The sequence below is a fragment of the Silurus meridionalis genome, chromosome 2 (genome assembly GCF_014805685.1).
Source record: "Silurus meridionalis isolate SWU-2019-XX chromosome 2, ASM1480568v1, whole genome shotgun sequence".
Taxonomy (NCBI): domain Eukaryota; kingdom Metazoa; phylum Chordata; class Actinopteri; order Siluriformes; family Siluridae; genus Silurus; species Silurus meridionalis.
Genome location: NC_060885.1, coordinates 12,753,231 through 12,769,083, shown reverse-complemented (window position 1 = coordinate 12,769,083; position 15,853 = coordinate 12,753,231). Strand labels below are relative to the sequence as shown.

The following is a 15,853-nucleotide window of genomic DNA, read 5'->3' as shown; positions in this document are numbered from 1 at the left end:
GAGTGGAAATATTTACAGCCACACTCCAAAATGTAGTGTAAAATCTTCCCAAAAGAGTGGAGGTTATTAGTAAGTGGGGACTAAATCTGGAATGGGATGTTCCAAAATCACATTTGAATCTAATGATCTACTGAGACAACTGCACTTTACTACATATATACTTGGCTGTAGTACAACTGTTTGTTGTTGGTGTTTTCAGAATGAAAACATCATAATGTTATTTGGTGAAAGTGAAACTCTCAGGTGTGGTCAGTGTTAACACATTGAAGCCTTATTCATGTCATGGACAGTTTATCATAATGAGGCTGAATTACATTAAAAGCATTTGTGGACTTACAATAAACCTCCTTCTTCAACCTCTTTTTCCTCCTTTCCATTTTCTCAGTGAACTAATCCTCTCCAACGTGGATGCTGATGTTTCCGGTAATTGGCAGTGCCACGTGACCAGTTCCCGTGGCAACAGCTCCATTGGCATGGAGATTGTGGTTTTGGAGACGTCTGCGCTCTACTGTTCTGCAGAGAGGGTGACCGGCAACAAAGGTGACTTCAGGTGTGCGAACGATAAGAAACACAAACCTGTAGTTTCACGATTCACAACACACAACACACATACACACACGCACAAAATATTCATGCATCCACATTTTGTAAGCTCGAGATGCAGTATATCCATAAGGGTAATCAAAAGCATATACGGTGGCATTCTTAGTGCACAACAAATCTTCTGTGGCATCACAATCCCAATTCTGCATAAGCCAGCAAATTACACACACCTCTCATTTTTTATGATCATTAACCATGTCTTTGGCTGGCAGGGCACCACTCAGTAGTTAATGAGACGAAGCCGGCTGCCTCGCTCTGGCTGAATGTCTCAGCATTGCTGTGTGCTCTTTTATTTTTAAATATTATTTTCGGTGCTTTCAATTTCTAAACCTTCCATCTAGCTCTCCAGTTTCTACACAGTATAGATGGAAAGAAAAAACAGCTCATTGTTATGGAGGAAAAACAAATCACTGCATATTTCTTACGACAATGACAACCTAGAAATGATGCTTTTTTTCCTCTGACAAAACTTGCCCTTTAGCATTAATTACCTTGTGCCCTTTTTTTTTCCAATCTGGAACGTCAGTGAATATTTTTTTATGTTTTTTAGTATGCAGGGAGAGTCCTTTCAAACTGTATTTTGAAATATCTTTGGATTAAAATCTTTATTTGATTAGAAAGTTCAAACCAATCAAACCAATGTTTGTGTTAGTTTGACACTGATTATTTTTCCTAGTAATATAGGTGAAATACATGAACATATTTATCATAACATTCATCATATTATACTGCCATTGTAGTGATCTTTACTGCAACTGTAAACCAATACACTAGTGATAAAAGCATTTTATTATTAGTGCATTTACTGTTGCAGATCTGATGCGGCTCTTGTTTCTTGTGTCCTACAGGTGGCCTAAGACCCAGGCTGGTTTAATGGCATTTCTTCCCTGTGCCACTGCCTCCTACAGCCCTCAAGAGAAGAGGGCATGGCGTAGGTGTAATAGGCAGGGCCGGTGGGCAGAGGACGACTATAATCAGTGCCCGTACTCCAGCAAGTTCACCCGCGTTCTGCATGAACTTACACAGGTGGGCTAAAACAATTAACATCATTTGTTTGTTTGTCTGTTCATGCTGGGAAAAACAACAGTTGGGCAGAGAGTACATCTATTATGATAATAGGCCAGAACACCTGTTGAGCCATTCGAAGACTGGTCTTAATGTTCCTACATTTGAAAGATTACATGAGTTTATTAGTTCTGTCCTGCACATAATGAGACACGGTATATGTGTGCAAGTGTTTCCTTAATAGAACTAAAGTGCAACGGGTGCATGAGGCCATCATGGTAGCATAGATGATGGCTCCAAATGAAATATTAATGAAATAGTTAATTTTTTTCCATCCTTTGTTTTGAAAAGACATCCTGCCCCAAGTGTGCTGCAGATTCAGAAAGAATCGGTAGCTTTACTGACTCGACACTTATCTCATGTTATCACCTTCTGCAACGCATCCTGGTAGTGTTACAATTTCTCTCTTGAGCAATTGTCATGATGTTAGTTTTGGTATTGGTTCTTGTCTTGTCCGTAGCCATGTCCTGTCATGGACATGTAGCCCGATTGTGTTCACCTGCCTTGTGTTTAGTTTTAATGAGTTTGTCTATTAATACGCTGTTGTGTCACTGTACTAGCATTAAGCCTTTTTTTTCATGTGTCCTCTCATTCTGGAATATTTGCATGTTCATACTAGTTTTTGTTAATTGTTTCTAATTATGCATAGCCCTGTTTTATTGGCCCACACCTTTGCCCACACTGTGAACTTGAATTATGATTCTTGGATTTGCCCCAATAAGTCATATACTTGTTTACACTCTTGCATCCTGCCTCTCATTACACATTACAAATAGCTGCCCCGGGGTATGTCTCAGGTCACGTAGCCAGTTTCATTCTATGCAAAGGTGATACATTCAACTCTTGATTAAATCTTTTGCCTCATATCACTAATTAAAGAAATAGTTGGTAGAATTTGCACATTTGCAGCAAGTGCTTTTTATGTTTCTATTAAACATTTTATATTGCTCATTATGATTATTGTGATGTATAAAAAGCAGCTAGAAATTTGTCCAAATGAATGAAATTCCACTTAGGAAATGTCTATAGTATGATTTTAGGACTTATATAGTATAACTATTAGTTTTGGGACAATTTAGGTGATATTTTATCAGATTTTATTGTTTCATATGTTAAAACCTGCAAAGCCTACAGAAATGCTACGATTGTATGCTTCTCTACTCCAATTGGTGTATATCTTTAATTTTATATTTTTTCTTTTTTACCTGCATAAAAGGTTTTTTTTTCTTTTTTCTGCTTTATGTAAATTCTAATATACGTAAATTCTATTCATAAATTTATATTACGGACCGGAACAAAACAACATTTTATTTAATGGCATAATGTGAATTTAATTTAATTTAATTTTACTTCAACCTGTCTGCAGAAATAGTTTACTTTCAACACAAATAATTTATTTACTAATGTAGGGTCAGTATAACGGCCCTTTTCACACTGACTGTCACAAAAATGCTCAGTTATATCCCAAAGTTTTCAAAAGAGTTACTGTGCCAGATTTTGAGATGAAGATACATCAGAAAAGGTGTATGTTAGTATTTTCAGGCATTACATGTACATTTCAGAGATTAAATTTTTCACCAATTTTTTCTCACACACAGATACCAGTAAACATCTCCAACGCTCTGTTCCTGGCCCAGCAGCTCTCCTCCATCACCAGCAATGCAGAGATGTTTGAGGACATGATGGACGTCATCTTTGTTACACATCTTGTAGAAAGAATCACACGTCTTGTGGGTCGACTCATAGAGGTAAGGTCTTTTCCCAGCCTGCTTTAGACAATCAAATCCATTTAAACATTTTTACTCATTTGGATTCAGTGCAGTTGAAAAAAAAAAAATCATGGAACTGTTTCTATTTTTGTAAGATCCAGGCTTAAAGCCACAATTTTAACAGTCTTTGCTTACTTTCTCCAGAGCTAAAGTCCTAGGAATTCCACCAAACCACTCCCTAAAGCCTTGTTTCGCTTTTAAAAAAAAGATATGCATGAACACAGTAAAATGTTAAAATGGCACAGTAATGGCAAAAAAGTTTAACAAGAGACCAGCAGTGCTTTTTGATTCATGCAGGCAGTTACACACCTGATTACAGATCCAGAAATCTGCACCGCTTACACTAATTAAACTTGTAGCTATAACCTTGTGTGCCTTTGTGTAGTTGGATCAAAAGTATGCAGCCACAAAAGGTGCTTTTATAATCTTATTTCAAGCCAACAGCATTCACACATTATGTAACAGACTGGAGGAAAGAAAATACGCCTGGCTACAGTATAACTGTACAGCTAATTATGCCGTGTACATTGGAATGTCACAATCTGAGGTGATAACAAATTGCACCAGAGGCTATTAAACGAAATTACATTCTAGTGAGTAGAAACATCTGTTTTCAGGGGGTGGGGGGGTTTCCAGGTTTTCTCCAGCACTGAAAAGCCACACTGAAGTTTGATCTTGCTGCTCCCTTTTGCTTGGTTAAACCTCTTTTTTGGTTGATTTGCTTTGCATTTTTATTTTATTATTTTTTTGAGCCAGTGTAATCCATGGCATATCTCTTGTAAATGAGCCCTTGTTAATTTACAGCCACACCAGTGCATACATTTCCAATGAACCAGCATAATATGCAGCACTCAACTTTGTAAAGAAGTAACATAAATGATTAACATTTAGATTTTTACTTGCTGCAGATAAAGCAGGAGATTTTAGTGATAGCTATCTGCATTTTACATTGATCTGTAGCAAATAAAGTTTTAAATACATAATAAATATATATTTTTTATTTCTGTGTTTTATAAGATAAGATAAGATAAGATAAGATAAGATAAGATAAGATAAGATAAGATAAGATAAGATAAGATAAACCTTTATTCGTCCCACAGTGGGAAGATTTCTCTGTTACAGCAGCAAAGAAAAATAAATGTGCAAATATATAAAAGAATAAAGACATATTACAGTATACAGTATATACACAGCACAATGTATAAATGCAAAAAGACGACCACAAGTATGTGTTTTTAATTGGGAGAGCAAAAAAAAAGGGCTCTAAAGATAATTATTTTCAGTAGTCAGAAGTACAGTAGTACACATATACCAATTATACAATGGTTATTAAAGTGTTTTTATTTCATTTATATGTTACAGTATAATAGTGATGTGATATGGTTCAGCATATAAAAATGTTTGAACTCATTTTCATTTTTCTCCCTCATTTGTATGCATTTGTGTGATGATCAAGCAAAAAGTAGGAAAAGGTTAGAAATATGGATGAAATGGAGGAATGAGAGGTGTGGCTTATTATTTATTCTGTTCACTTTTGTAAATGTGGGCAATTAACAATAGCTTGTTTTTCGCATGCTTTTAGTATGCATCTTTAGTATAGCATACACCATTTAAACCTTCTGGGCTTTTGATCTGCCTGATTTCTGTGTATTCTCTCAAATGTATTTTATTTATGACCAAATTTATTAGTACAAGACCATTTCATGACCATGTCGATATACGTATTCAGGGGAATGCTGAGTTTTAGTACTGCTTGTCTGTGGACTGACTTTGTCGCAGTTATACTACATAAAACCTTGAATGTCACCTCATGAATGATGATATCAGAATTGCTTTAAAGCCTCCGTGAAGGTTGCTTTTCAACTACGATGTGTGTGAACACACTGTAAATTTGCTTTCTTATCAAAGACGCTACTGATTTACTGTGCAGTGGGTACATTCGGCGGCTTCATTGAGCAAATTTTATAAGCTTACTTAATTTGCTGTTCACTGAAATAAAACCTGAACTTGCTCATTCAGTAAAGTCATAACATTTTTAACCATTACCTACTTAATTAATTCATTTTTAATTCCTCTGACACTGCACACTACACTTTATAGTTCAGTGAAGTAAGTTTCCTTTAAAACCCTAGATTACCTATTTTTAAATGAAACGAGGAAATAACCACCTTGGTTTAAGTAGTAAAGCAGGGCACTATGGGAGCTTCTGCATCTGGTTTAGAAATCTGGAGCTACCATGCAATTTTACAGATATACTACATGTTATTAAGTTTTGTCTGTAGTCTTTAGAGTTAATTATGTTGTAAATCTATGCTTGTGGTGGTTTAAGCATTTTAAAAGTAGTAAATGGCAGGATTCGACAGAGGGAAAGTCTAGTTAGGTTTTGGCCTTCCTGGAGGAAACCGATGGGTTGTGGCTATCTAAATAAGGTCAGAAACTTAGTTGGCTAGCTGTTGGGAAGTTTACTTTAGGTACACAAAAGGAAAGTCTTTAACTAAAAAGATTATTAAGAGGATACACACACACACACACACACACACACACACACACATTATATATATTATATATGTTGTGTTCACTTGTGTTATCTTTTACTAATATTTAAATTACTTTGATGATCTAAAACATTAAAGTGTATCAAACAAGCAAAAAAAAAAAAAGAAATCAGAAAGGGGGCAAACACTCTTTCACACCACTGTGTGTATGTGTATATATATATACATACAGTGGAACCCGGGTATGTCACCGGCCTAGGGGACACCAAAAAGCGTCGAGAGAACCGATGATCGAGATAAACGATAACCAATATGGCGGCAATATATTAACGTGCTTGAAATTTATTTATGTACATGATGTTCGTTATTAAAAGAGAATGTGCATGCACGTGTTTTTGGAGTTTTTTTTTACACAACAGCGTTGCCGCGATTTAATTGATTGGTCATGCGGATCAAGATAACCTGTAATGCGGAGGTGGAACCTGAAGTAAATGCAAACAAAGTTTAGTGAAAATACTCAGGATATAATCCACCAATACTTGTAGCGAAGCAGTAATATCCAGTGGCGGCTTTGGGAGCGCGGTCCACAAAGTTCTGTGAAAGCAGAGACAGTTTGTGTAGAGAATCCACGGATCCGCGCTATGGAAAGCGCAGCGCTGGGCAGCAACGGATAAACGTGGTGCAGACAGCGTAAACATGGAAAACAGCAGGATCGGGGTAATCCGGGGTGCCGTTGAGAGAATGCGGAGTCCGAGAAGAAGGGTACGTGGCGGGATACGTATATGCACAGACCGACATGAACCAACACATACAATCATGCACAAACAATAACGGACCGCGAGTGTGTGGAGGTGAGGGGTTCAAATAGGAGATGGGATGAGTGAGTGAATGAGAGTCAGGTGTGTGTGATCAGCATGACTGCGAGGAGCTCGCCCGCACGGGAGAAGAAACAGGGTGCTTCGGGGAATGCTGCCGCCGAAGGGGGCATGGCAGGGGATTCCTCACATAAACCCCAGTGGACTTACTGTTGTAGGCATCAAAGGAACAGTTATGTCTCAAAGTTGAAATGTTGGAAAAAAAAAAAAACTCATGTGGTGCTACTGAGCTCCTATAGCACATGTAGCTTAATATGTTAATGCTGGCTGAGATCAAAATGTGTCAGAATACACAGTGTAATGCAGCTCGCTATGTTGGGGGCTGCATATCCGTAGTCTAGTCAGAGTGCCCATGCTGATCACTGACCTCTGCCAGAATTGTTCGAGGAACTTTAAAAGGAGCACTGACTTGCCCACCTCATTTCCCAAATTTCAATCTGATTGAGCATCTCATTTGTGATTGAAGAATCCTCTGCTAGACCTGGCACCAGACAGCAATGATATGCCTTCAAAGGTCAGCATGTTCGACAGGTGGTTTTAATGCTATGGCCGATCAGTGAATATCATAGTAATATATTGGCATAGAACCCTAGAGGAATATAGTTGTGTATAATTTTACCAATATGGCATTAATTATTAAACAGATTTGCAGACATACCAGTAGGTATTTGCTATGCTAGCATTCCTGTTTTTATATGCATCGGTTGAACTGCATCTCAGTATAGATCTTTTTATGAAAACATTCCCAAACTTAAAATAAATATCTATTTCTGTTTTTTATGTACATTGTACCCTTTAGAGGAGTATAGATTTAAATCTTATTTTCTGTAAAGCAGTTCATATTAATGCTGGAAGGCAAGCAAATGTTTCGACTTGCATAAACGCATCCATTACGCTACTGAAAGAGATATTTTATATATAGACGTATTAATTCAAGCTATAGTACATTTCATTAGTCTAAAAGTCTTTACATAGTTGTGTAAAATGAAGGTGTTGATTATATGCAGACTCGGTTTCTACTTCTAATATGAGGTGAGTTGCTAAGAATATTTATAACAAAAGATTCATATTAATGGTGGATGATATACAGCACCTGAGTTGTAGAAGATCTGACAAAGAAGATATTGAATTTGACTTATTGGTATGGTTTATCAAATCCAACACTTATTGAAGTCTTCTGTCTCTGTCAGTCGCTGCATCAGATGGTTGAGTTAAACTTGATATACATTTTGTAAAATTTTGACAAGTAAAATCGACGTAGATAAATAAACTGACAGACAGTGTGCTGCTGAAGGGGTTGTGTGTTTATTCACAGAAACACTCACATCATGCACCTGCACATCTGAACCGTTTTCAGCCACTTATCATTACTTTATTAAGTGATATGATGTGAACCACTAACAAGAATTGTGTAAAAAACTGACACATTCAAATATAAATACTGATGTGAAAACAGATATAAATATACCTGGATATTTCTATACTAGGGATATAACTGAACATGAATACATTATTTAGATTGAACAGGTAATGTGTCCTATTTGAGTATGAATACAGACATGAACAATAGGTGAAGTATTGTTGTTGTCAGGGTTTTTAAGAAGCTGTTTTTTTTAGAAAGCTTTCTAACTTCAGACTAGGTGTATGAATCAGGAATAGGGTGCACCAGAAAAGAAAAAAAAAAAGGTTTGCACTTTTATGCATATCTTAAAACGATAGCTTACCAAAGTTCCTAGTGAGTGTTGCCAGGTTTCTTCAAAATTCTTTTATATTTTTTTAAATAAAGCTGCTCTACTTTCTGAATAAAAAAGAACTTTTTTTTTTTTCAACAGCTCTGTCTTCTTTTACTGTTTTCCTGTGCTTTCAGTGTTAGGAGGATTGACATAAAAAAAAAAAAAAAAAATAATGTAAAAGCATTTCCAGTATACCAGTATATAGCATATCCACTTTTGGTTTTAAATCCAAATAATAATTTATTATGGAAAATTTTCTTATATATGACATTAATAAGTGTATTCATTCTGCCAAAATCACATGTAGAAACATCATTACAGTACATTAGAAACATATATTACAGTATTATAATTACAGTATTAATTGCATATATATATATATATATATATATATATATATATATATATATATATATATATATATATATATATACTGTATATATAAAATGTTGCCAGATGGTTTAAAAGGACATTTGAACAGCTGGACTGACTATTCACCTTACTGTGAATGATTGTCTATGTGTGCAGGTGTGTGTGCATGTGTGAGAAATATATTGTGAAGAACACTTCTGGGTATATTTCTTTTTAAGCCGAGAAAGCTCAGCCCTAACCAGGATGAAGCAGTTATTGAAGAATGAAGCATGTTATACATGATTACCCTGGAACCTAAATCATTTACTCAGTCAGTCATTTATGAAACCTCATCATGACAACAAATCACACATGTGACAAAATGTTTATCTTTTGCAATTTTGTTTGTTTTTAAAATTGAATCGAACTTATGATATGTCAATCCTGTAATACACGGAATCCTGCTTATTATTAATCAGAGACATATTGTTTATCTTGCCCTTCCCTCCAGCTAGGGGACTACGTGTCCAACATTGCAAGCAACATGATGCAGGTAGAGGAGCATATCCTGTGGATGGCTCAGAACGAAGCTCGAGCCTGCACACGCATTGTACAGTGTGTTGAACGCATTGCAGACCTCACCTTCAGCACACACACCCAGAACATCTCAAAGGTAATGCAGTAATACAGTCTCTTGTACAAAATCAGATTTACTCTCACAGAACTTCTCAAGGGTAATACAAGAATACATTATGCCTTTGCATATTTTCACATTTGCTCACAGACGTGGCGTCTCATAGGCAATGCAATAATGTTCACTCAATTTCCTAGTCATTCACAGCAAGGGCAGCTCAAGAGTAATCTGTACACATAAACACAAGCATGAAAAATGTATCAGAGTAAACATAAACATATGACTTGCTATATACTGCATATATAACCTATACCTATATGTTGTACACTTGCTGCTCTTTGTAAAAGATGCACATGAACATGTGGTTTGAATTACAACCAGCATTACTGTCATAACTGCTTGTATAATTAATCATCACCTTCTAACCAATCAGATTTGAGAATTTAACAACACTGTGGTATAAATATTGAAAACTCATAGAGTACAATATAAACACTGTCCTTCATTCAACCTAGTTTCCTCTTTCCTGCCCCTGCTATCCGCCCTCATTAATTTGCACGCTGTTTATGTAGGTTACAGTTTGCCCAGTGTCTAATTTATTGTTTACTCATCGCATATTTCTATAATCAGAGAAGTCCTCGCCTCATTCAGCAAGAATGAGTGACAAACGACTAGGAAGAAACTAGGTCATCAGCCACCCTCCTTTTCTCTTCATCTTGCTCTGTGTTTTTCCTCATACTCTCTCTTCTTTCTTTCTCTTTTTTTGTTTATGCAGGTCTCTCCTAACATAGCTCTGGAGGCCTTTGTGCTCAGGCCTTCGAGTGTAATGGGTTTGGTGTGCATGGTGGTGGCTAATCCAGGTCAGAAGACTGGCGCTGGGGTTTCTGGGAATTCAAGATCACCGCAGGAAACTCTCCTCAGTTTCCGATGTCATACAGCTAATGTCACAGGATCACCCAGTGGCCAGCTCAGACAGGTAAGAGTTAACACCCAAAGCTAGCTGCTCTATTTGAATAAAAATATCCAGCTGGTGAATGTCACTTTACTAATGTTCCCACTTAAAGCCATTTGCCCGAAGTCACTTTCTGCTCTAGTAAAGTTCACTGAATTTGCTGCTTGTTTCACATAGATTTAGTTCCTTCTTATTATTAAATAGATTTTTCTTGTATTTATATACTAAGACTTTTCAGATTGTTTATGTGTTCATCCAAAAATGGCATGATATCTCAAGAACAGGTGGTTAAATATTAGTGGGATTCTCATTGTAACCATCAGAAGAACTGATTTCATTTTGGAATTGATCCAACTAGTTCAAGGCCATAGCAAGGTCAAACATCTGAAATATTTTATAATTTTTCTTCAGTAGATTCTTTGCTGCTTGGCTGGGGCTTTTGTTTCAATTGTATGTCTACATATTTAAAAATTATTACATCTAACAGCAAGTTTTTCTTGCAAAATAAATCAATTGTTCTGATCAGTTAATCAATTAAACTGATTTGATGTGTTTTATGTGAATAGTCATACTGAACGGATGTGTTTTACATTAACTGACAGGAAGGTTCACATGAATGCTGTGCTAACTAACAGGTTAATTGTCACCTCTGATGCTGATATTTCTAAGTTACATATGTGTTGATTTAGGACTATAAGTGATTAATCAATAATAATTGCCTGTTTTTTACCATGTTGTTCACCAATGGCTGCTGAGATTTTATCCTAAACCAAATCGTATTAGGCTTGATATGTAGGCTGCAATGTACATTGGCGAGGTTTTTGACTGAAGGCAAAACAAATAAATAAATAATGGTTGCTGACTACCTGCATGTCTTCCCTCACCCCATCCATAAACCTACTCTTTGGTCTTCCTCTTTTATTCCTTACTGGCGGCGCCATCCTCAGCATTCTCCTACTGATATACCCCATGACTCTCCTCTGCACATGTCCAAACCATCTCAATCGCGCCTCCCTCACCTTGTCCCCAAAACGTCCTACATGCGCTGTCCCTCTAATAAACTCATTTCTAATCCTGTCCATCCTCCTCACTCCCAACGAAAACCTCAACATCTTCGGCTCTGCTACCTCCAGTGCTGCCTCCTGCCTTTTACTCAATGCCACTGTCTCTAAACCATACAACATCACAGGTGTCACCATAGTCCTATAAACTTTCCCTTTCACTCTTGAAGATACCCTTCTATCACAAATCACTCCTGCCACCCTTCTTCACCCACTCCACCCTGCCTGCACTCTTTTCTTCACATCTCTAACACACTCTCCATTACTTTGCGCTGTTTACCCCAAGTACTTAAACTCCACCTTCACCACCTCTTCTTCCTGCAACTGCACCACTCCACTGCCCTTCCTCTCATTCACACTTATTCTGCCTAGCCTCCTGCTGTGTAAAAATGAAAGTAGAATGGCAAGCAAATATAAGAATTGTATTGATTAAAAATGTTCACATTGCAATAGTACCTTGTTGCAAGAACATTATGTAACAGGACTATTAATCTAAGAATATTAGCATTTACTTTAAAATCTAATCAAATATTACACTGTGATCCAGACTCAGATATTTTACAATCATGCTATTCATATTGTGTTATTAAAGTAAGATGAAAGAGTTTAAGTCAATCACCACTGTGTAACATGTCCGACTTCACCTTATACTAACTGATTGAATGATCGAAAAATGATGGAAAATAACTGAGCAACTCACTTTTTCCACATTTAGGTTCTATTTTTTATGTATGATACGTCACTGTCAACTATAAGTAAAGCATTTTTTTTCTATCCTTAAAACAATTTAAAAATCAGTAAGGCATAACTAATACAGTCAGGGATCAGTATTTGTATAAGGTAACATGGTGGTATAGCAGGCACAATAGTTTGTCAACATAACATGTTGCATGCTGCTGCTTCACAGCCACAGTTTACCAGGTTTGACTCTGAGCCTAGTGTTACTGTTTGTGTAGAGATGCTTTGCAAGTCTTTGTGGGTTTGCTTTCAGTATGTTGATCATAACTGTGTGTAAAGTAATGTGTGAATATGTGTGTTGCATCCAGTCTAGAGTCTCACTTTGTGCCTAGTGTACCTGAGATAGGCTTTTGATCACTGTGACCATGACCCAATGGTTACAGATAAAGAATAAATACATTTAGAATAAATAAATAAACTTTCTTTCTTTCATTCTATCATTCTATCATTCTCTCTCTCTCTCTCTCTCTCTCTCTCTCTCTCTCTCTCTCTCTCTCTCTCTCTGTCTCTGTCTCTGTCTCTGTGTCTGCAGTTTAGCCAGAGAACACCCTTGTACAGTTTTAGAAACAACTTTATTAGAAGCAATATATTCCTGCTATTCCTCCCTCATGCCCAGTGTTCCTGGGATAGGCGCCAAATCTACCGCAACTCTGACTAGCATAAATAAACTACAGATGGTACAGGCTTCTGGAATACACTTTTGACTGGCATAAGTCACACAATTGACTAAAGATTTAGACTTCATCTGTTATTTTAGATTTGTAAAGGCTTCATTGCTAAGAGAAAACAGTATTATTATTTTTAATGACACATTTTCAGGCAGCTGGAGGGATAACATGGCTAACAAACCAATATTTGTTTATGCTATGGTATTAGGACATTCATTGGAAAAATTAAAGTTATACACTCGCTCTACAAGGCACTTTATTAGGTACACTACACCAAAAATGGGTAGTACTCTTAAAGAAACCTCTAATTTCCTCTTTAAACCATATCTCAATCGTGTTCTTTTGAATTCAGAGCTGGTAAAGAATATTAAAGATTTAACCAGTTTGAGACCATAATCACTTTACACTATTCTCATAAGTAGAAAAGCATCTCAGAAAACATTTATTTATTTAACATTGTAGAGGATGGGCTGCAACAGCAGAAGACCACAAAGGGTTTCACTTCTGTCAGCCAAATACAGAAAGCTTTGGCTTAGCTTTTGCTAAGGCACACAGCTGGAAGGGTAGGAATTTGGTGCTAACAGCATGGATCCATAGACCCAACCTGCCTTGTGTCAACAGTCCATATTGGTGGTGGTGGTGGTAAAATAGTGGTTGGAAGGTAGGTAGGTAGGTGGGTAGGCGTGTAGGTGGACGGACGGACGGACAGACGGACAGACGAAAAGGCTTTGTGAAACGCACAGCATAATATCACATTTTTTATATTGCTGGTAAATAGGGGTTAAAAGATTGAACAAATGATTTTTATCCATGGGATCTAACTATTTTTTTAGTTTTTGTTGGGATTATGGTTTAACAACGGCTTCTTTTCTTTTATGTTTGTACCAAATGTGTCTAAGAGCTTTAAATTGGCAGTGACAATTCTGTTTGCTGTATAAATTGAAACCTGTGTGTGTGGCCTTTGTCTGTTTGTGGTCTTAATCTGTAGTCAGGAAATGTTGACCATTCTCCCTGATATATACCATGTCCTTGTGTCCCTGTCACTTTCAATCAGTACGTTCCAACCTGCCCTCTTGGGGGCCTTTCCCAAATGATAAATCCTTCTTTCCACTACCCCTACATACACACACTACGGTGATACAACTAGCCACCTAGTGTTATGTTTTAATATTTAAAGCAAGACCTGCATAACGCATGCATGTTTTTATGTATTATTTGCCTGTTTTAGGAATATGTACCGATGGCATGTTATATAATTAACAAAGCAGGTGGCATTGGTGCAGTGCTTTTCGAATGTGCACACTCACTGAGTCAGAGATAAAAACAATTCTCACACCGCTAACAGCCTGCCAGGGGCAAGCGAGACTTTTCTGCAGAGAAAACGAGCCAGGTGGCACTGTGATGCAGCAGAATGTTACAGCAAGACCAGGATAAATAAGAGACTAGCGTTTTTATATGAGCCAAAAGGGAGCTAGCAGCTAATGACTTGTACCGAGACAGGTGGGGGAACACAGAGTGAGATGAAGGAGTTAATGCTGTCATTTACCATGCAGACTGAGAGCACTGATTTGGAAGCTTTGGAAGGTTAAAGTAAGGATACAGCCAGCGCCAAGCCTCCCTGTCCTTTCCTCGACCCACTGTCTGATCAGGAGCCCAGTCGAACAGCAGGGAGAGAGGGAATAAGCAAGACAGAAACAAGAGTTACAGAATAACAGAGAGAACAGCAAAAGGAGTGCAGAGGAAAGCTGAACCAATACTTCCTCTAGTTCCCACTAATTTGGCACACCAACTCGTCTCTACATAGACATGGCCGCCTGTTTGAGGCTCCATTATTCAGCAGTAATCAGTAAACTGCTCAAATTCACAGTATATACTGTAGGCGCATAACATTTAAATTTTAATGCATTAAAAATGCAGTCAGTGATTCTTTGACAGAATACTTATTATACTGACAATAGAAAAAAACTAACAAATATTATATTATAATATTTATTCGTAGAATTTTAGACAATTTCACCAAGCAGCTCTACAGAAATCCAGATATAGATTTAGATCTTTAATGAGCAGGCCAGAAGTGACAGTGGCAAGGAAAAACTCTCTGAGACAACATGAGTAACAAACCTTGAGAGGAACCAGATTCAAAACCCTGCTTCTCTGTATAGCACTGGAAAATAAATGCTTAGATGGAAACTGCAACTTTGTGTGGGACACATGGTCTGTAAACAGGATTTTTGGATAACATTGGGAGACATTTCTGCTTTCCTGGGTGTCAGTCCAGAGAGTTTAATGTTCACACAAAAATTTTGGAACTTAGAAACTTTGGATTCGGGTTTATTAGTCGAAAAATAGCACTCAAACTTATACAGCTGAAAAGCTTTACTGACCTTAGACTGGCCACAGTTTTAATATCTAAACAAGGGAATATATTCAGTATATAAAATAAATATCTAATATTATTTCTAATATTTCCTATTATTATGAGATTATTTAGCATGTTGACTTGCATGCTTGAAATGGGTAGGAATATCTAAAAATAAGCTTGAATTAAGAAATATAACATACATTTGACAGTATTCAAGATATTTTAATTACTTGGCCAGATGTAATTTATTTGCAGTATAATATATACAATTATTTAAAACCTTACTAAATAAAATTCTGACATTTCCTAAATGTAAAGCCTGCCATGCATACATACTGTGTTACTGTATGTATATACTATATGTGGTAGTGGTTTGGAGGGAATAGAGAGGTGTATTATTTTAGAATATGAGATTAAAACCAGGAAACTCCAAATAATACTACACATATTTAACGATTAATCTTACAGAAAACGTGACCATCCATCATTAGCTTGAGTAGCATGAATCATGCTGATCTTCCTGGACCATACAGTGTATATATGTGGG

At 36.9% G+C, this 15,853-nt stretch overlaps 1 protein-coding gene across 2 annotated transcripts in view; it reads left to right on the top strand.

Moving 5' to 3' along the window:
* LOC124400432 (adhesion G protein-coupled receptor A3) overlaps positions 1-15,853 on the top strand; it is a 191,196-nt gene that overhangs the window by 69,750 nt on the left and 105,593 nt on the right. For both annotated transcript variants that reach the window (XM_046872263.1, XM_046872272.1), the window contains exons 8-12: positions 386-550; positions 1,452-1,629; positions 3,267-3,416; positions 9,403-9,564; positions 10,301-10,501. In XM_046872263.1, coding sequence (XP_046728219.1) covers positions 386-550; positions 1,452-1,629; positions 3,267-3,416; positions 9,403-9,564; positions 10,301-10,501 — 856 coding nt within the window. The remainder of the gene's footprint in view (positions 1-385; positions 551-1,451; positions 1,630-3,266; positions 3,417-9,402; positions 9,565-10,300; positions 10,502-15,853) is intronic.